General features: G+C 36.6%; 1 protein-coding gene across 4 annotated transcripts in view; it reads left to right on the top strand.

Annotated features, from left to right (window-relative positions):
* The window catches only part of PBX3 (PBX homeobox 3), a 160,266-nt gene extending 141,408 nt beyond the window's left edge, over window positions 1-18,858 (top strand). For all 4 annotated transcript variants that reach the window (XM_072429929.1, XM_072429928.1, XM_072429927.1 and 1 more), the window contains 5 exons: window positions 184-319; window positions 5,804-5,969; window positions 6,765-6,877; window positions 8,028-8,117; window positions 13,752-18,858. In XM_072429929.1, coding sequence (XP_072286030.1) covers window positions 184-319; window positions 5,804-5,969; window positions 6,765-6,877; window positions 8,028-8,117; window positions 13,752-13,844 — 598 coding nt within the window. In that variant the 3' untranslated portion in view covers window positions 13,845-18,858. The remainder of the gene's footprint in view (window positions 1-183; window positions 320-5,803; window positions 5,970-6,764; window positions 6,878-8,027; window positions 8,118-13,751) is intronic.
* The last annotated feature ends 4,327 nt before the right edge of the window (window positions 18,859-23,185 follow it).

Genomic DNA, 23,185 nt, shown 5'->3' with positions numbered 1-23,185 from the left:
TTACCTTATAAATATTCCCCTTTGTCTTTGACATCTCTAGCTCTTTGTCTTTTGTAAGTAAGCAAACTGTTCTTTTGCCATCATTATTACAATTGTAAAAATTGTAAACAATTTTATTGTAAATACAACTTAACCAGTGTTTTGGCAGGTAAATCAAAGTACTACATTTTATTTATTTGACAGGAGAAAAAGACGTAACTTCAGTAAACAAGCTACAGAGATCTTAAACGAGTATTTCTACTCCCACCTCAGCAATCCTTACCCAAGTGAAGAAGCCAAAGAAGAGCTGGCAAAGAAATGTGGAATCACAGTGTCACAGGTGAGCAGAACATTGTTGTTTACATACTTCCAGTGGTGGTGGTGGTGAGGGTTTGGGTCCTTGATTCCTATTCTTCTAAAGGACTAGGACCTAAATATAAATGGATTTCATAGTAATCGTTGGAAGAAGTTATAGAGAATTATACTAAAAGTGCTGCTTAAATTTGCCAGAATTTCAAATTGTGTTATGATGGTAGTTCTGATGTTACTGAAAACGCTTACAATAATTTCACTGCAAACTGTAAGCTCCCATAGTGTGCATTAGAAGCCACAGAAAGTCAGATAGGGGTTTCCTCATTGCATGGCTAAAAAATGTTTAGCATGATCTAGTATTGTCTTCCGCAGACTTACAGTCTCTGACCAGCCCTTTTCATTTCCAATTTAAATAATTGATGGTTATATGTAAATAGTCTTATAAACGCTTAGACTTGTTACTCTGTAGTACCAATGAAACACATTGTAGACTGTCTAAGAATGGGTAATACCATGGAGTGTACCATGAAGTCTATATAGGACAAATAAATATTACTTGTAGTGAATGGTGTATGTAAAAAAATTCTCAAAGATATTTTAAATTTTTAAATCTTTTATCTATAGACAGTTGTTTCATGGATTTTCATTATCTGTACATGATCCCAATTAGAAAAAATGCAATTCATTAATTACAAGTAATTTTAATTACAATAATTATGTATAATTAATGCATTACGACTAATTAGTATTACTATACCCCTGTGCATCAGGCATTTAATTAGGTTAAAACAATGAAATTGTTCCTGCATGTCGCCTGGTTTTAGATTCTCTTTTTAGAGCTGGTCATCCCAAATGTGCCTGTGGTGTAAGAACTATACATCAGTAAATATAAAGAACTTTGATTTTCAAATGTCACAATACCCAGTCCTTCCATGGGTCTCTGCCAATGAATGCCCCTCTATCTGTGGGACCTGTCACATCTTATATGTCACATATGACATTTCAATGAGTATGCTTGGCATATGCCATATTTCTACAGGCTGTTGGGGCTGCTCATTTCTAAATCCAACTTTCAGGGTTCTATTTGATTTTAATTTTGCATCATTTTAACCCTAGGAGTTTTTCTGCATGGATTATAAGGATGTGTTGAAATGACACATCTTGTTACACAAGAAACAATTACAATACTTTTCCTAAAGCTAAACACAGATTTCATATCATTAGCATATTTATAGTGTAGTCTCCTCCTATTTTGAATTCTGTACTAGTACTAAATAAAATAGCTATCTTTGTTTGAAGAACCCCTTAAAGTGAGCCTGTTTAAAATAAAACTATTTTGCTATGTACCAGGTTAGATTTACGTTTTTCCTCATTTCATTTTATTTCAGTGTGATGATCATCTTACAGGGTACGTAAAATAGCTCATGTAACTCCTTACCCTAGATGAACATAGCAACCCATGTGCACACACTATTGTCAATTAATTCAGTAGTATCTTTTTGATTGTGCAAATGAATCCAAACACATTAGGAAAACTATGTAAGTTATAGTATCAGCACTGTGTTTTACGCAAAGTGAAAAAATACTTTTGTCACACCTGACCCTTGCAATCAGCTCTAGCCATTCTGTAAATTCTCAGATAAGTGCCTTGTAAGTTGTGCCAGAGTAGTCTCATGCCTGCAGGGGCTTTTATGAAAACAGGTGCATGACAGTTGTCTCATTAAAACCTCCAGTGAAAGAAATAAAGTGGTTTTCTCCAACATAAAACACCACTGCAGAGAGATGAAGCATTTACCTAATAATTTATGGACTTTTTTTCATGCCATGTGAACGCTGTAATTAGCTTGATAAATAAGCAAAACAAAACCTCTCTTAAATGAGTTTGCAATTAGAACCAATTCATTAATTGACATTAGACAAAGGCAAGAGAAGATACTTATTCTTTTATTAGACATAGATATTTTTTGCTGTTGAAAGCATGCAAACAAGGGACAGGGACAGCTTGCCTGCGGCATTGTTTAGCAAGGCTGGGATGCTGTAAGGGGAGCTTGTGATGGTATTTAACCCTTAGTGTCTCTTAGAATGTCAAAAAATCTTAGGGTTTAGTGATTTTTTTTCCTTTAAATGATATGTAGTAATATTCACAAAAGTAAATGTTTTCTTCCAATGTATCTCTAGGATGTTTTATGCCCTGAGAAACAGTAGTATTCCATGCAGAAGGTATCAGCTAGTACTACCAATGTAGCAGTTTTTTAATTAGGTTCATTGTTATCCCCTAGTAATTTTTCTCATGTTAGTCCCTGGGTCAGATGAATGTATGATGTTCTTACCATACCTCAGCCATGTGCACACATGCCAGTTTAGTCAGTGGGCCCAGAGAATGATGTAGCTGGCCATTCCAAAGGAAAAAGGGCAGTGTAAAATTACAGGGAATTGATATTTTGTACATTTCACATTTTATTTGTTGAAGAAGATGAATTGGAAAACAGTTGTGCCCTAAAAAGTTGTAAATGAACTAGTTATCAACATGTCTGTGGTCTCCCTACAGCTCAAATAATGACTTACTATGAATTGTTTTGTACTGCATTTCACCAAATTGGTGAAAACAGGGTTTACCTTTTTTTTTGTCAGAGCCTCCAAATAAGAAAACAGTACAATAAGTGTTTAGGTATGCACATATGTCCTAATTGGGTTGTGTTGTGTGTACAAGAAGTAGGGCAAATGTGTGAGCCTGGAACTTTTTGAGAAAAGGTTGTGTGGTGCTGAGGAGGACCCACAACAAAATCTCACTGGATACAGGAACAGATGACTACAGAACGTGGAGAGGGAAGGTTGCAAATACTCCAGAAAGTGTAACAACGCTAAGTTCATTATCACACTGCTGTGGCATTTGTATGTATGTAAAGCGGTGTTATTTTTTACCATTGTGGTAAAACTGTGCGTTTTTTTTTTTTACTTGGCTGCAAATGCACTGCAACAAATTTTAAGATACTTACAGTTTTTTCAGCCTAGAGGAGATCAGTAAACAAAATATAATATGAACGGTTTTATTTCTGCAAGTACTGATTTGAAATTAAAAGTATTTTGTGCCACTCTTAACCAGTCGTTGATTCTATCTGGTTCTTTTCATGCAGGTTAAACATAATGTATGATCAGTTCTCTTTTCACTGCTTCCAATTAAACCTTGCTCGTTAGTTTAACCTCAAGGTAATGCCATCAAACAATGCATGTCAGGGAAACACTGCCCACACTAGCAGTCGTTAATTTTAATTGCCTTGATATTAAAGATTAAGAAGCACTAGAATAGCTAGGATGGATTCCTATACCATGTCAAGAATATCCTGCACCCTGTGGGCTCCCAAGGCTCTGGTGATATTAAAATGGAAAGAGGGAGGAGGGAAGGAAGCCTTTATTAGACAAGGCTGTTAGGCTATGGAATTGTCCCCCCTCTGCACACACCAGAGATTTGTACACTTCTAAAGCTGTTAATAAAGCAGTAATCTGATTTTTTTTTTAAATAATTATTCGCCTGCCTTCATTAATATATTATTGCTCTGCAGGTTGGCAGGTTAATGGTAAGCAAAATATATAAAACGTAACATCAAGTATTGACCAGGGATGGCATTGAGGATGAGGTTTGAACTATGGGTCACAGCAGATGTAGTGAAGAAAAATGTTGTAATATTTTACTTTCTCTTACAATAAATACAGTATTTTTACTTTTTAAAGTCAGTGAAAGTCAGTCTAGTGAAATGTGAATCATCCATTTTTGGGTGATTACGGGTGAAGTACATCATGTTATGGCCTATTACCTATTTCTCTGTTTAAATGTAGTCTTTATCCACCATGGGATGAATGAACTTTGTATTGGCTACAAAAGGTGGATAGTACTGTTACCCTAAATATAGAAATCTCATGATCAGACATGAGAAGTTGATGTACATTAGTATGTATAAATTTTGACATCTACTATTAAATGGTTTTCAACATAAAGGTAGGTGGAAATGGTGATCAAGATGCCAAGTAATAGGGATAGTCTTCTGAACTTTGCCCATTAAAAATTTTTGAAATTCTGGTTTTCTTCAGGTGAGGTAAAAAGCAACAAGACTTCTCCATCAAAAATACATTTAGATCAGAAACCTAGTTTTATTACCTCTTGATCCTGCCAGCTCAGTTGTTATTGTTCATGTTCTGTGGTATAGTGACAATGTTGTCCATTCAGAAGTAAAATAATACAGCAGAATTTTCACTCTGTGGACAGATAATTCTTAAATGGTGATGTTGTTTTAAATATATTTCAAGTAACAGACAAACAAATTAAAGCTTAACTGCAGCAAACTTGTTTTGAGCGGTTACAGCAGCAATTTTTTTCATTTTGAAAAAGGTTTACACCCATACATCTCTACTCTTTTAACTAAAACTTTGGTGGACATCTTGGCTTACTAAATAAGGTAGGAAAATCACAGATCTTTTTGCAGGATTCATAGGCAATACAGTTATAAAAGAGGAAGCTCGGAAAAATAAGGACATGTAGAGCTTGAAACATGCAGCTGTCTTTGCTGCTCCTGCTGTCGTTGCAATGTTTGCCAGTGAGAGGAATGCCCCCTAAGCATTAATGCAACTTTACAAACAGCTAAAAAGGTCCTTGCTTTCATGCAGTTCACTCATAAAGCTGATTCTAGGGCTATGCAGACACTTACTTATGAGAGGGCAATCATCTCAAGTAACCCCTGGCAACTTCTAGAGGAACCCTAGAATGCCACAAAAGCCTTGTTGAGAATATCTGTCACAGATCCTCTTAAAATGTAAGTGTCAACCTTTTTTGGGTGCTAATGGTGTTTTTTTTTAATCACTGCAGTTATGTAAGACAGGCTACTACAGGATTTCTTTGTGTGTGATCCATATCAGGGGTCGGCAAAGTTTTATGGCTACTAGGCCATTTATGGGGTGGGCAGGAAGCAACTGCAAGGGGACAGCACCGAAGCTCCGGCGGCTCTGGTAGTTCCCAGCCCCCCCTGGCAGATCCGCTGGCAACCCGCAGCTCCAGAGATGCGTGTTGCCGGCATTAGGCTGGATCGGCCAGGGGGCGTTAGGCTGGAACAAACTACCCGCTAGGCCGTATCTGGCCTAAAGGCCGTAGTTTGCGGACCCCTGCTCTATATCTAATATAATATGTGCATTTAGTATAAAATTGAACTGCTCCTTTGACAACTTCTTTACACTAAACACATAAATAATAGCAGAAGCCACAAAATTCATACCTTGGCATTATACTTTGAACTCTAAACAACCCACAGTAGCCTATCACTTGACCATATGCTCAGGCAATTGTGAAGTATATTTCCCAGTAGCCCTTATGTAACCAAATACAGTATAGCCTTGGCTGACATCTTTAGAGTTTATCTCATATGAATGACATTTTCTGTCTGTTCTTATTGTATGTTTATCACTTTTCTATAACAAAATCATTGAGAGATAATACAACATTTCTTTGCTTCTTTTTTTTTATAAGGTTTCCAACTGGTTCGGGAACAAGCGGATTAGGTACAAAAAAAACATTGGCAAGTTTCAGGAAGAAGCCAACCTCTACGCAGCTAAAACAGCTGTGAATGCAGCTCATGCAGTTGCTGCCGCTGTGCAGAATAACCAGACCAGCTCTCCTACTACACCAAATTCCGGTAAGTGTGTAAAACTACCACCTAGTACAAAGCATCATGCCATAATCTGTGCAGATTGATTGTATATTTAAGTAAACAATTATAGGATTTATGGGGCAATATATCATTACCACAGCTACAGTTTCAAATTTCTAGCATTCACTGCAGTTTTAATTGCGTTCAACTAGCCATGGTTTTGTTTGTCTGTAAAGCAGTCAATTTACTTTGAAACTATTACTTTAAATCCCATGTTCCCAATTTTTTAGTGTTTTGACATTTCTGATGTACAGTAATGATTTGTTTCAGACCTCATAATATTTAAAACAATAGGATCAAACGGACGATTTTCTTAAGAATTGATATATGTATAACTAGCATTAGTGGCCTTTCTTTCATCTGTTTGTTTGTCATTAATATTTACTTTTTATTCCCTTTGCCTTTCTACAACAGCTGCATAATAAGTGACATATTGACAAGCTGAGACCTGATAAAAATTGTGCAGAATTAATTACATGTGTTAAATTTCATGTGTAAATGTAAATAAACAGTAATCTAGATCAATCAGGAGAATCTTGTGACATATTTAAAACCAACAGCAGTGTTTTGTTACCTACCTTGTTAAAATCCTCCTCCTTTTACTTGTGAGCTATGGTTGGGTAAATTAAATGCTGCCTAGCCTATGCAGTATTTAGCAGTTAAACTTTCCTTGATGGGTTTTAATTTTTATGGTTTACTATCCCTTTTTTTTATTTTTTTCTCACTTTTTTTAAAGCATCCTTTTCTTTTATTCAGCTCCTTCGCTCTTTCCTTTCCTAGGTTCTTCTGGTTCTTTTAATCTCCCAAATTCAGGCGACATGTACATGAATATGCAGAGTCTGAATGGGGATTCTTACCAAGGGGCCCAAGTTGGAGCCAATGTGCAATCACAGGTAGGAGAGACGCCCCTGAGTCATTCCTCAGTGCACCTCCCACAATTACCCCAAAGCACACACACCGACCAACGGTGTGCACACAATTGGCAGCATGCAGGCCCTTGCCATTTGGAACTCTTGTGAATGCCTTCGGCTCTGACTTGAGTGCTCAGGGGAATGAGTTTTTGGGATGGAGCGTCCTTGGGCAACCAGAACCCACCTACTGAGAATCTAGATAGACATGTAAATACATGCAGATTTAATTGCTTAGATGTTATTTCTGCTAACTTTTCATTTGCTAAATACATTCTCTAGAAGAGTATACTTACCAAGTATCTCTAAGTGAACATTTTTTCTATGAAAGGTCAAGGGTATTGCATCTTTGACACTTTCACAATAGTTCATTATAAACCAGATATCAGCTGGGTCGGTATGGCTAAACCTTACCAGATCTACTACAGAGCAAATATGTTGTGAGAAGGCCTATCTCTTCTTTTATATGAGACCAATAAGGTAGGCCTTCCTTTCACACAGTTGTAGGTACATTTTCTTTGATGTGACAGATTAAAATCTGATTACTGGCCATTTTAAAATGTTACTTTTTTATGTTTCTCATTTTTCACTGTCATCGACTAATTAAAACTTCAATTAGGTTATTGATTGAGCCATTCATATATCTATTCTTTGGAAACAAAATGTTAAATCCCCTTTCCCACCACCCCCTCTGAGCCATCTAAATGTAAGGGTCTAATGAAAAATGTTAATAAAAATAACTGAACATTGCTGTGTTATGACATTGGCTTAAACAGCTTCATAACTATGTGAAAATGTAAATCCATGTAAAAAAAAAGGTAAGTGTATTACACACTCCTAAACTAAATTTACAATAATTAGACATAGATTTACTAGGAAAAAAAAGAAATGTAGATAAACATTTTGATTTTATTTTCTCTAAATAAGCTGCATGTATTCCATACCTTGGGTTTATTTGTTAGTAAGCAGCCATATTTCAGTGATACCTGCAACCATTTTTTAAAGTGCCAGGTAAATCAATAGATATACATTAGAACTAAGTGTTTAGGCAAAAAATATGTACTTGTAATTAGCATAAATTTTCTTTGGAGCTCAGACAGGGTGTAATGTTGTTTATAATTGTATGCTCTTATAGGTGGATACCCTTCGTCATGTTATCAATCAGACGGGCGGATACAGTGAAGCTTTGGGAGGGAATCCACTGTACAGTCCACACCACCTAAATGTGAGTAGACTTAGTTAAGTCATATTTGTACCATTTGCTACTGGTACAATCCTTTACATGTGTTTAAACATGTTTTTATGGTTTTGTCAGTAATGGCAAATAAATGGTTCCCTTTAGAAGCAACTCCAGTAGCCACATTTTCGGTATATATACAATCTAAAGTAAATCAAGAGATAAGGAAATATGTGGCTGTTAGGACCACATAGAAAATATAACAGATCAGTGTGGAAACATCGTCAGTAGGCATAGCATTGTAGTGATACAAGACAACTTCCCTTCCATATTAGAGCCTTTAAACAAACAATTGTTTTTATTTATTCCTTTTAAAAAAGTGTGAGGGTCTTAAGTTGTATTGTTTATACGATAATGGCAAAAAAAAGGAAAATTAACAGGGTTCAAACACTTCATCTATTGCCTATATCTGTGGTCACCAACCTTTTCTGACCCACAGACCACTAAATGTACCGCCTTTTAGCCGCTTATGTGCGGGGAGCCAGGTGTCACCCAAAGGGCAAGAAACCTTCCCCCATAGTGATGTCATGATGCCAGAACCCGCCTATTCTCCCATCGCAGGTCTGAGCCGGCGATGGGACAATGAGCAAATTGTGCTCAGAGACACAACTCCTCCACTTCCCTGAGCCTGTGATCCATACGGGAACATGGTCCATGGCTGTGGTTCTTCTTTTCACCCCGCTTAGAGGCGCACCAGCCAGAGCCGTGGACCACCAAAATTTTCTCGTGAAAATCAGTGGCGACTGCTGGCCTATATAACAAAATAGATAGCATATAGCTTTTGATTTATGTACACATTCCAATCACCTCTCATTCAATTTTTTTAAACAGCTTATCGTACATAAGATAAAACTGCCTATACACTCCAAAAAAAAGTGTCTGTGGCTTTTCCTTTTCCCAAGACCATGTGTACAAGTGAATGACTTATTATTCAGAAATCCTCATTTCACCTTACATACAACCATGCCAAGAATACACAGGGTAACTTTATTAGCTAACTATATTGCCTAAATCAGTGTCCTAGCACCATCTTGGAATTTCACTGTTAAGGAATACAGTGCATCCTGATTAGGCTTTTGCCATTCTGTTATTCTTACCTATTACAAATGCACATTAATAATTGTAAATCAGTTATTTTGATATTCCTGCAATAAAGAATTACTGTTGTCTATAAGTATCGTGTCATATCAACAAAGTCAGCCATCTGACAAAGGCAGATAATCCTTGGTAAACTTTAAAGTGCACAGAAGAAAAGACATTTTGTAAGATCAGCTATTAATAGTATAGAAAGCTCTCCTCCTCTACAGAGGTTGTTCTCCTTTAATCATGGGAGATAAAGAACAGAGAATAATCTAAAAGCAATGTGTAAATGTCACCTGCTTTGAAAATGGCACTGTTACAAAATTGCCCTGAGTTAGTACTAAGATCTTCAGAAAAGAGATCAATTTCTAGACATTGTACAAGTCTTGCATGGCACTGAATAGTTATTTGTATGTTTTAAAGCAACATTTCATAGATTGTATTTTGAAAACGGTGTGTGCTTGACTTAAAACAGCACAAAGATGCTCACTGAACCAATACTTTTTTCATATGGTTGGTTTTTAAAATATATATTTTTATGTAACAAAAGTCATTTGTTTCTGGCATAGTGTATAATGTGGAATTATAATAAGTAGGATCAACAGTTCAGCCAAATATGCCTATCACTAAGTTATTAAACATGGAGCTGCTGGGAGTGCGCAACAAACTCCTGGTGATGCATTAATGAAATGTGTCTCTTAATGAATACTTCTGTACAGACAAATTCTCTGCACTGTGCACAATTTTGCCGAAATAATTATAGTGTAATAAAGTGAAAGCAATACTAAAAAGGACTGCAGCTGCAAGCCAGTTTGTGGAAATATATATACCCGCTGAAATCCAATGTATGCTGCTCTTTCAGTTTTCAGCTGGCCACTATCTTTTTAACATACACTTATGGATCAATTTGTTTGATCACTTATGGATCAATTTGTCAGGTCCTAAAGTCTGCAGAAGACACATATTGATATCTCACCATCTGCTGCAGCTTTTCTCTGAGTCTGAGGGTCAGCCTGGGCTCCCAGTAAGTGCATCATTCCACCTAAAAAAAAAGTGGCAGCTGAAGCTAGTTTGTAGGGGATAGAGTCAGAGCTCAGAAAAGGATAGAAATTCTAGAGCAGGGATCTGCAAATTTTTTGGATTACTAGGCCATTTCAGGCGGTCAAAAAGGCACACTAGGCCAGAAGAAACAAGGTGTCCAAGGAAAGTTTTTTCCAACTGTGACTGCAAGCGAGCAGCCTCAGTCTTCCACTCATCCGCGGTGTAGTCTCTGTACGTGTGCGCGTGCTTGACATCGAAATGCCCCTTGAGATTCGACTGCTTGATAGTGCTGTTGTTGCACACTAAACATAGGACTTTGTTGCCGCGTTGAACAAAGAATAATTCATCAGTCCTTTTGGCGTTGAAGACACGACATTCAAAGTCAACCTTCCAAAGACTGGTAGCTGCGCGTTGCTTCCGCTCTTTAGGCATAGTAATTGGGGTTACTGTGCAGGAACTCGATGATATCTATGATATCGCGGGAACTTGCAATAATGAGACAATTCAGTTAGGCTGGATCCAACAATAAATAATTAGGAGGGTGTTAGACCGGACTGGAATACTAGCTAGGCCGTATCCAGCCTAAAGGCTGGAGATTGCCTACCTTTTTTCTAGAGGATAAAATGATTCATCAACAGTGTTGCAGGGCAAAAAGTTGGTGTTTGATTTTTAAAAAGCGGGCTTTGTATTTTGTATGACAGGGCATATTCATAAATGGATATATTGTGCTTCTGATGTCATGTTCATGTTCAACATTGTAATTAATTCATTTGTAACAGGTACATGTACTCATTATTTTGCTTAGTGTTTGTAAAATACTGTCCTGTACAACCTGTGTTGTCAGACATACAGCGTCTGTGTGCCTATTTGTTGCCATGTGCATGTGTTTACCATATTTAGGTGTATCTCCTCTACTACATATCCCTTCCTTCTCCTTTATATCTGCTGTACTACATATCATTGAAAAAATGTATCAGCAGAAAGAAGCAACACAGACATTCACAATGGCTTTTAAATACTATACTATACACCTGTACAGAAAAATGAACATAATAATTATAATGTCATATAGCTGTAATATAAAACTCTATCTTTATCTTGCTTGACTTCATAAATATTTTCTTATGACTAAAATCAAAGCAATTCCAGCCAAGGACAGGCAACCGTTAAAATAACAAATCCAAAATATCTCTGTCTACATAAACAGCTGGAGTTTTATTCCCTCCCTCCAAGTGTCAGTCAATATTAACAATTCCCCCAATGATTGAAAATGTTGACTTGTACCTTTGAGAGTGGTGGGGGGAGAAGACAGACCAGGCGATCATTAAATACGCAAATCATTTGCTTTTGAAATATCAAATGAGTTCTTTTGGGGGGTTATAAATGACTTATAGTAACTCACGAGAAAATGTCTGCAAAATGCTTTTAGTTACAGTATTCCTTTTTCATTTAAAACATTACAAAAATGCTTCAGAGAGTTTGCAAAATCCTTATCAACATGATAAAATATGAAGCTGTTATTGCCTGCAGCATTATAGCGGACATGAATTCCATCTTTTCTGATGAGGTTTGATAAGGCGCTCTCTTATAATACACAGCGCAATCTCAAACCACCAGAGGAAAGATTAATTTATTTGAGAAAGAGAAAATATTCAGCCAGGGAATGTGGGGGGTGGGGGTGGGGTGCAAAAATCGAACTGAAGTGGGCTCTTCCAACTGCCTTGTGTGGTAAAAGAAAATATTACATGTGCATTGTTTAAAAATCAGAATGCAACGCCATAAAGGAAATGGGGGAAGGAGCTATTGTGACTGATTAGATATTATATAGTTGGTTGTCAGGATCTAAACACGTTGCTCAGATCAGAGATGTAGCACATATCAACATCCAGTGCACTGAAATTAACCCTTTAAATGTCATGGGGCAAATTAGGGTAAGCCATAGGTGGAAGTCAACTTTGTTTTTGGGATGTATTTTGCCTTGCTTCTAAGAATGTATTATACATAATACAGCAATAATATGAAATGTACACACTTGGCTGATGTACTGTCTCTTTTGCCTGTAACAGTCAGTCACACACTATTGTTTTCTAACCTGCGCAAGAATAATGACAGCTGGCTACCAACTGAAGGACAACACTAGCACTAACAAGCAGCACAGACGCTCAGAGGTAGCACTCTTGCCTTTGAAACGCTAGGTCCCAAGTTTGAATCTTGGCCAGGACACTATCTGCATGGAGTTTGCAGGTTCTCCCCGTGTCTGCGTGGGTTTCCTCCAGTTACTCTGGTTTCCTCCCACATCCCAAAAACATGAAGTTAGGTTAATTGGCTTCCCCCCTAAATGACCTTAGACTGTAATAATGACATATGACCATGGTAGGGACATTGGATTGTGAGCCCCTTTGAGGGACAGTTAGTGACACAACTATGGACTTTGTACAGCGCTGCGTAATATGATGGCGCTATATAAATACTGAGTAATAATATTAATAATAACTGTGCTCCACTCCTAAAAATCAGTTATTCAGGATCCTTTGGAATTTCTATTTGCATAGAGACCTTCCTTCTCAACATTAACAACCTGAGGGCTGACAATATGGGCCCGATTTATTAAAGCTCTCTAAGGTTGGAGAGGATACACTTTTATCAGTGAAGCTGGGTGATCCAGCCCAGGTCACGGTATTCAGCACAATACTTTCAATGCTCCGAGTAACGTTCTGAATATGAGTAATATGAAAGTTCTGTGTAAGGCCCTGGTCCAGCACCAGTACTCACGAGACATCAGTCCCCCCAATCTAACATCGCACTCTTTACCTATATCAAGCCCCTGCTCAGCTTCAGGAGACTGGTTACATTTCCCAGCACAGTTGCCCTCAGGACGTGTGTGGTGTGTGCAAAGGATGGTGTCTGGGGAAAGCTGACAGAGAACCAGGAGGCCACAGATAATGCAGTATCAGGATTCCAACAGAGACAAATCCAGAATACACAGGTAATAAGTCCACCAGACAAGGTACACAAGGGCAAGACACAAGCAGAGTCGGGTCACAAACAAAAGGTTGGTCTAGGCAGTATAAACTCACAGGTTCGGAAACAGGCAAGGTCAGCAACAGTAAATCAGATGAGAAACTCTCCAACACAGATTAGCCCAGCTTAACACTACAGCAGGTACTGGTGACTGGGAGCAGAGAAGCTATAAAGTCCCAGCAGCCAATGGCAGTGCAGGACTGAGTCAGGAAATATTTTGCCTCTAAAATCCCCTTCAGCTGTGCAAAGCCTCAGAGTGTGTGCTGGAGATGCTGATAAAAAAATTATCATTGTAATCAGGAACTTTGATGTAAAAGTCATGACCCTAACAGAATTAGTAGTTTGTATTGTTTGTTTCCTGTAATTATATTAGCTTGAAACGCTGTATTAAAAAAAATGTCAAAATGATGCTATACATTTTTGATTATTTGCCTTCTTGTTACCTAAAGTAAAATTTATTTACTGTCCCCTTTTTTCCAGGCTAATGGAGGGTGGCATGAGGCAGCAACTCCTTCCTCCGTCACTTCCCCAACAGAAGGGCCCGGCAGCGTGAACTCTGATACCTCTAACTGAGTGATCCATACTCAAGCTGTATGTGTATGTCTGGATGGAGCTTTCTCTATGACAAGGCATCATTTTAGTTTTTTTTTAAGTACTTTGTAAAGCAGAGTCCCAGCTATGTAGAAGAAGACCCTTTTCTTCAGATAAATATTCTTCTTGGAATTGGTGGTGCTGCTTTGCTTGGTTCAGATAAGACCTACATATCCGCAACGTACAGGCCAGCTGGAACAAGTTGATGGATTCCAGTACGCCATTTTTTTTGCTATATCACCACTTTCAAAGCACTTTATCTAATTGGGTGATGAGCTGAGCTAAATTTGAGAAACAATCTCCACGTCCTGGAACTTTCTAATAAACAGCTAAAATGAAGGCATGAACTAGCAGCTTTGAAAAGAAATGTTTGCATGTCTGCCCAGAAATATAGCGACAAAGACATTTTACACTATCCAACAATGTATATCTGGTATCAACATTTCTTTTTTCAATTTTTTTCCTATATGAAACATTAATAGCGCTATTGATCTATGAAGATGCATTCACTTTTACAGGGAAAAACCATGTACAGTTTATGCAGTAAATCAATCACTTTAGCAACTGCACTCATTAATTAAGCCCTTTCCTGCTTATATTTAGTTGACTATTTATTTTGTAATTGAAATACATTTATGCTTAACTTGCTTCTGTGCTCCAAACCTTTGTTTACATGACATCGTCAATTATATTATTGACTAATAGTGAGTGGGCCAATAACTGATTGACTTATTCAGCAACTACTGTAATTTTAAAGGACCAGTAAACCTAGATGTTCAAGATAGTATATAATTTATAAATATAATTTAAAGATGCGTGATAAAATTTCTAATGGTCACCAAAAACCAAAATTATAAAAAAAGAAACATTTGCCTAAATTGTAAATAGAAAGCTATAGTAACTGACTGGTTGAGCTAAATAAATTAAAAAATTGATTTAGTTCCTATATTCTTAGGGAAAAAAATCATATTTTGGTGACCTTCAGTATTGGCCAATATTATAAGCAAATTGATCATTTTTGGATAAAGTAAAGTATTTTGTTTCACATGGATAATTTCCTTATTAATTCCTCCTGAGACAGTAAAGCCAGCTTCTGCACTGCCTAAAATACTCTGTATGAATGAACCTGACATGAACCTTGTTATGTAAACATTTATTTCTCAAGATTTGTTATACACTTGAAAAAATATTATATGTATTTGTGAATGGTAAGGGTTTTTTTGTGAGATGATATTTATTGCAGGTTAATTGGCCCTTTAAACATACAAAACAATGTTCAACAACCCTAAAAGGGTACTTAATTGTTAATGTTTGCTGGATCCAGTCTCTCGGTATTAATATATTTTGAGTAAGTTTAATATGGTTAGCCAATAAACAGAAATTTTAACTCAGCCCATATGAACCAAAGAAATAAAAAATGTCCAAGTGGGTTAAACTAAATTATTGTTATGATGGGGAATGCCAGGCAAAACCTATATATTTGACATGTCAGTAGAGTGAAAAGGTAAGACATCTCTGTCAGTTTTTTTTTTTTTGCCATCTGTGTTTTTGTTTGGAAGATTTCCCCTCACTTGTTGTGACGTAAGGGCAGTAAGCGAGGAAAATTCTACCCAGAAGGAACACAGGCAGAAAAAATGTGGCATACAGTCTAGGCCTTCCCTGCTGTATCCAACAGTTAAACAAATGTGTTAGCTGGTATTCTATTTTTTGTATTTCACATTTTGCTTTCATATTACTTAATTAGAAACTAAATGTTTTTTTCTTATATTTAGCACTACCTGTTTAAAAGGCATTTCGTAAAAAAAAAAAAAAAAAATCTGGCATGCTACAACTGCATGTCTTCATGTGCCAGTTTGTGTCACCTTTCTTTCAAATAGTATTCTCTCTTTCTCTCTCTCTCTCTCTATCTATAATTTCCTATACACTGATAAGTAGCTAAAGATAGGCGTGCTAACTTCATAAGCTAATTATTGGCTTTATCCATATTTAAGTAGTTATTCACAAAGGCCAGTCCTGATCCGAATTTCAAAGAACATCACTATTACTGGAAAAATGTTGCCAATTCTGAACAGTGTAAAGAGTTTCAGTTATGTGCTTCTAAGTTGAATCCGGTTTGTGAGATTAAAAATGCATGTATCCTGTCAGTATCAGATATGCAGAAATTTGGGAATTCCCTGGCACCTATACATAAAATATGGTAGAGTACACGATCTTAAACCACTAACTTACAGAGGGAATAAGTATTAAAATGTCAAGCTCCACTTAAATGGCTGAATTTTAGTCATTTTACTAATAGGTGCATCGTCAGCAGACATTTGGTTTTAAATACTGCAGTTACTGGGTTGCTTCCATTAGCCCCTTCCTGTTAGCGATATTCCATTTTTGATAAAAGTTCATGTAGGTTTTTTTTTTTTTACAGGAGGGAGGTTAATGTGGGCTTTTAACAGCAAGGGTTAAATGTTGTATACTGAACTGTCACGATCTGCCATTTCCTGTGGTAGTTAAAAAAAACTGTAAATATTGTAACAAAAGAGAATTTATACATCGTCACCAAGTGAAACAGCTTTATTTACCTCATAAAACTCATAAGAACCAACAGACATGTCATATGTAGATTGTTGTGCCCACCTACTACCTCTGAATATCACAATCAGTACATCTATCTTTTTATCATTATATATTTAAAACAGCAGACTGGGCCATGGTGCCCTAAAACATGACTGTGTTGTTCTGTGTAGCAGTGCTAAATGTGGTAATATTTTCTGCTAAAGTGCTTTGGTAGAAGTAGACAAACACCAGGATGCTGATGTTGCTTTTTCACAGTTTTTCAAAAACTTCAGTTTATATGCTCAGCATTACCTAAACCTCTGCTGCATTTTGCAGTTTATGCAAGATTAAAAAAATACCTGATATTTGGCTAACACTTAAGATTTCCGAATTCCAGGCTTCTTTGGCATGTACACATTCACCCTGTTTCTTGAATGGAGATCCTTACCCCCTTCCTCCTGTGGCTTTTTATTGACCACTAAATGTCATAAGCATCCACAATGGTCAATACGTTTTCTTAAAGGGGTCAAAAGTGTTAGGGTCACGCTGTCAATTTAGCAAGCTATATGCTAAAGAATACTAAAGGAGAGGTAACATGTCATGCAGTCACCTAGAGACAAGTGCTATATTTTTTTTATTATTAAACTTCTTTGAGAGCCCAGAACCACTAGATGTATATGATTGTAGCTTGTAAGGTGGACAGAAAATGAGAACATTTTCTTGTAATGAAAATTAAAATGGTTTTAAAACGTAGATGTCCAAACTGGCCCAGGGGAGCTTTTTCAGACACATTCTGTTGACTGAAGGCCCACTAGGGCAGGCATGGCTTATATTACTCTATCGGTCTGTGATTCTTTGTTTAACTAGCAGATACATTTAGACATCTGCACTATTACTGATGTGGTGTGTGTCTTTATGTGTGTTATTACTGGCAAGGAAGTATTTACAATTGTAACAGTATGCCAGTTCAATGTAGAATTAAATATTTTATTTAAAAATTCACAGCTCAGATATTTTTTTTTTTTTAGGGATTGTGTAGATAGTCATTTTTAAAGGCTGTTCAAGCCCCATAGGCACCATGCTGGTGTCAGGTTACAACAAATTGCCCTTTGGCACAAGGGCAAGATGTTCCTCAAAAAAAGCCACATATAAGTAAATAAAATAAAGCAGAACGAAAAACATAAAACATAATAATTATATATAATTTAATGCTTTTTGATTTTTTACAGTATTTTGATCTTACACATTAAATTCTCTTTTTACAAAAGTATGCTGAGGATCTTTATGGTGCATAATTGTATTACTCACAATTAAAATTTTAAAAACATTTGTAATATATTATTTTTCTCTTAAAACATGAAAAACATGAATTCTTATACATACAAATTGTCAATGAATGACTAGGATATTGCAGTGATGTTTAGTTTGCCTATAAAGGTCCTTGATGCGTTTCACCCGTAGGCTTCATCAGAAGGACACTAAGTTAGCAGCATTCCATAAATCTTTTCATGTGCTATTAATCAGGTTCATTACATGAATCATTTGTATCTCAAAATAAAACCTTTCCACTTGTGCATATCACCAATTGTTTGACTGTGTGCTTATTTCCCCAAAGAGTGCTTTATAATGTCAAAAATCATCTTACATTCTGTCATTTCGCAACTGGATACAATAGAATACCTTAATATTTCAGAGAGTAATATCAAGACAGTCATGGCTCAACCACGTCCTTTGCTCTATTTGATCTTACACATTACATATGATTTTATTGATTTACATGATTACTGAGCACTGCTATACATTACAACATGTTACTAGGGTAGTAAAAATGCTTACATTTTTAAACATATTCTGCCGATTTTCACAGTTTGTTTCAGTCTGATATGTAATGTACATTTTAATCTTTTGGAGATAAAATTAAAATAAATCTTTTAAAATAATAAAATATTATACACTTTTAGCTGCTTTTGCAACTTTCAAGCTTATGAGGAAACATGAGGTCTTATGTTGAACACATTAAAATAAGATTGAACAGTAAAACTGTTGTATATACTGAGACATTTTAAATGTTTTTTCATCTTGTTAAATCCACAATAAAAGAAAAAAAAACAAAAACAAAAAAAAAAAAACATTGTAATGCATACAGATTTCAGTATGGGGAGGGAGGTATGTAAGGGGAGGGTGGGTGAAGTGGGAGGTATTGTGGGAATATTTTTTTTTTCTGTTTTCAGTTCATTTTTGTATTGTATGGAGATCTGGCTGGGGTAATTCATGGGATTACTGATGGTAATGACAATTTGTGGCAGTGGTTCTAACATATTAAAATACAATCTGTTCAGTGTTTATTTTATAGCTGAATTATACCCCTGGATTGAAGAAAAAAATAAAAAGTCTTCCTTGTGGTAGTGCTATGTAGTTTAAAAATATGAATAAAATGTTTTTGATTTGCTGTGTGGCTTTTTATTTTTTGTTTTCATATTCTATTTATATTCTCCAATTCTGGCTATAATATTTATAATGCAATAAATCCGTAATATACTTTCATAGTAACTGTATTTAGTTATATTTAACATCCAGGATTAAACTACTGTTTGAGCCCTGACAAGCTCTCTGATGATTTCCTAGCCTCCGAAACATGCAGTTAGAAAACCAAAAATGGCTCTGTCCCACTTTCTGCAGAATATAGAAGAAAGATGGCAATTGTGCAGTTGAAGTGAAGCTGCTCAGACGTGTAATTTTAAACAATATGGCTATACAAAGATCACTTAAGCTGGTAAGTATCTGATCAGAAATTAAATGCGTAGATTGGAAATTGTAATTTTTTTTTCAGCTGTATAAACATGTCCCCTTTTTTCTTAACGAAGGCTCTTGTTCCTGTGATATAAAATAGTGGGCACAATTTATTAAAGCTTTCCAAGACTGGTTCATGGGTGAACTTGGGTGATCTTTGGCTGTAGACCTGACCAACAACACTCAAAGTATTTTTCCCCCATTGGCTATGAGGCATGATGGGAAAATTATTTAAATTCAAATCAAAGTACCTCTGTACTGAGTCACAACCAAAAGAATTAATACACTCACCAGATGGTCACTATTCTTGTTTTAGCACCCAGATCCTCGCACTGGAAGTGTGTGATTTGATCTTACAAAATGAAAACTGTTGTCCTATGGAGTAAGTTCCTGCATTCAGATCATACTTCCTTTGTGATGTTAGGGTTGCCTGCCATATAAAATCCCCATGATGTCATCAAAGAGAATTCTAGTGCTGGACAATGTGAATATACAACAAAATTGGGGTTGATTTGTATTGGGGCTTGTGCTTGAGTTATATGTTGGGCTCAGGGGTTCAGTGTTTTCAGTGTTACGTGTTAGGAGGTGGATATATGTTAAAACATATTCTTAGATTCAAGGTGAACTTTAGGTGTTAGGCAGAAATGTTAAAGTAGAATTAAGATGTTCATTTGCTTTGTTGCGGCGTCACTATTGTGCTTTTCAATGTTCTTCTTCCTGAGGTTCTGACATGAAAAAGCAAAACCCCGTCTCTACCAAGATGGCTGCTTTAATAAAGAGTCACAATGTGGAACAAGGCATGTTGACCAGTAAAGGGAAAAAATGTCTGCAGGGAGACCACAGGGATTGAATTTTTAAAGCTCTTTAAAACTGAAAAAGATAGACTATCGTGGGAGAAGTTAGGTTACCCAGCAAACCTGGAATAAGTCTGGTTCAGAATTGAAAGTATTTGCCAGCTAATAGCAAAATTCTTTTTGGAAATCCATTCCAGGTTTGTTGGATCTCCCAGGTTCTCACATGATAGTCTATCTTTTCCAGTCTTAAAAACTTTAATTAATAGCCATTTTTCATTTCAAGTTTCATTTTAAGTCTTAGATTCCTTTTTATCTTTTAGGATGGGATCATGTGGTAAGGGGAGTAAATAGTTATTTTTAGTGGTCAACTTGTTTTAGGGTTTAGGCAGGAGTATGGGAGATTAAATGTTAGGGACAGACAGAGTAAGTATTAGATTAAGGATCAGATGTTAATATTAGACGTCAGGAGATGGTAGTCTTTAGCATGGGGCTCTGTTCTGAAAATACATTTTAAAAAATGCACCTCTGCTAACATGAATCCTTCTTAAAAAAACACCACTTGCACTAAGGTAACCTGATAATAGTTAACCCTCCCCTGTAGGAATGCTTAACCTTAAAAAGAAGCCCTCAACATTTTAGGACTAAAATTATGCTTTATTTTGGTCTCTGGTTTTTCCCATGCAAAGTTCACCTAACTGCTGCCATTACCACATTTCTCCTGTCTCTACACTCCTACCTCCCCTCTCCCATTTCTTATTTCCCTTGCCAGAAGCCTGTGACTCCCTCTCCTTTCCTGACACCTTGACAGCTTTTGTGATTGGGGTTGATAATAAAGTTTGCAGTACATTTTCAGAAAATTATTTTGTAAAAAAACTTTGAAAACACAGTTTGGCTTTTCAAGTTAGTTGCAAACTTGAACATAGTATCATCACCAAAATGATTAAAATGGAGTGGCTATAGAGTACTGTGTGAACATATCTCAATTTTTTAAAGCATATAGTTTTTTTTTATATAAATTAAATTTACGTATAGTGAGGAAAACAATTAAAAAGCCTGTGCTAACTTTTTATTAAATTGAAAAGCCTTTGAACATAGTGTCACCAAAATTAAAAGGTGGTTGGGTAAATGATGTTGTTTTGAAAGTAAAGTTTAAAGTATAACTGGAATTATGTTTAAAACTAAGTTAGTTGCCGGACTGCTGATCAAAGGTATTGTTATTAAAATTAGTTGGGGTCAGGGAGACATGTTGGAATATATCTCAAGTGGAAAAAAAATGCCATCCCTGTTGTTTTTCACAAAATTTACTACACGCAATTTATTTTACATGTGCCATGTTCATTAGGAATATGTTTTTAAGTCTACTTGATCCCCCACCCCTGCTATGTTGGTACCAATACTATTTTCAGGTTTGCAATTAACTCAAAGGTGTCTATTTATAAAGCAGTGAATCTGCCTTTCACTGAAACATTCCTTGGTGGAGAATCTTCCAGGTCCATGTGTTGGCGGTAATAGAGAATTCTCCAGTAGGCCCCGGTTGCTTTGAAAAAAAAGTCCCTTGCATCGGCCATATTTGTCAGGCAATGTGACCTCCTGCCCAAAAGATTTTACTTCTGGCAAAACAGAAGTGCGAGCAAGGGAGGGAAAGAGCAGTGAGGGAGCAGTTATTGAGATAATTGAAAACCCTTGAAATAATTTTCAGATCTCAGTGAACCCCCGATAAAACCAATTTTTGGGGTGTCAATTGGTAAATGCCCCCCTACAGTGGCCGCTAGATACAAACTGTTATAGGTACCTAAAACATTAGAGTTTTACAACTGCAAATAATAAGTGGTGTTGGCCTCCGAACTATGCAGGCATCCTCAAATGGGAGGTCAATCCGCTACAGTTCAAGGTGCCCTAAGCTTTGGGGGAAATGCGTTTGGGTGACTTTGACACTGCTAACACTAAAAGTAGGCTTGAATTATTTTCTTGCTTTTTATGGTGGTGGCCACCCACAGGGGTGTGGGGGGCTCATCACAGTTACCAATGGTCACTGCTACCACTGCTAACAATTGGGCTAACAATGGTGATTTCTACAACTGCTAACAATATGCTGGTGCTGATAGCTTTCCCATGGAAAGGCATGTTAATAACATGACCACTGACAGTGCTCCCAGCTCATAGGACTATTATTGTTGCTCCCACCAATCATGGGGTTATTGCTTCCATTTACACCAGTCCTAGAGGTTTCACTGCAGTCTTTAAGATCAATTCTGGGGGTTTTCATCTGCTGCTTCAGTTGTAGTCACTGACTATATAATGGGGGCTGATTTTACTACTGAATTTACTATTCAATGTGAAAAATGCCACACTTTAAGCCATGTCTTTGGTCCATGCATCATTTCATATGCTTTTTTAATAATCAATGGGAAAAAGATTACTCCAATCATTTTCTATGTGGGGACACAACATGGTTTTGATGTTAACTGCATTAAATTTGCAGCCCTGGAAAAATACCTCCCAAACCTAGAGGGGGTGATTTTGACAAGTAATTGCTACAACATGAGACAAAATGTATTTTCACACTCCAAGCAAATAAATTCCCAGGACTTAATGATGTTTTTAGTTTCAAACCTTCTCTGTAGACAAACCACATGATTCCCAATAGAGGGAACAAAACGGACAATGCGTCTATCTGACTAAAATTAGCACATTGAATATGACTTAGGCTATTAGGCCATATGATGATTATTATAACCTAAACATTACAATATTTATTCATGATTATGTACAAACTAGGCTAATGTTACAATAAGTACAATATTTTGCTTACTAATATAATAATTGCTATTTTACTGTAATGATATTGCAACTTTAGATACAGTCCGGCACTGTATCTTCGCGAACGTGACAATACCCCTGAGGAAGCCTGGAATAGGCAAAATGCGTTGGGTAATACCCTGTCAGACACTTGGCCCATGATACATGATCTATTGCTTTATGTATTCACGTTACTGTTTGTAATTAAGACAGTAAACTATATGTATTATTATTATTATTATTATTAAACAGGAATTATATAGCGCCAACATATTACGCAGTGCTGTACATTAAATAGGGATTGCAAATGACGGACTAATACAGACAGTGATACAGGAGGAGAGGACCCTGCCCCGAAGAGCTTACAATCTAGTAGGTGGGGGAATTTCACAC

Source organism: Pyxicephalus adspersus, chromosome Z (assembly GCF_032062135.1).
Source record: "Pyxicephalus adspersus chromosome Z, UCB_Pads_2.0, whole genome shotgun sequence".
Classification (NCBI taxonomy): domain Eukaryota; kingdom Metazoa; phylum Chordata; class Amphibia; order Anura; family Pyxicephalidae; genus Pyxicephalus; species Pyxicephalus adspersus.
Note: the sequence above shows the minus strand (reverse complement) of the source record. Positions and strands in the feature narration are given on the sequence as shown.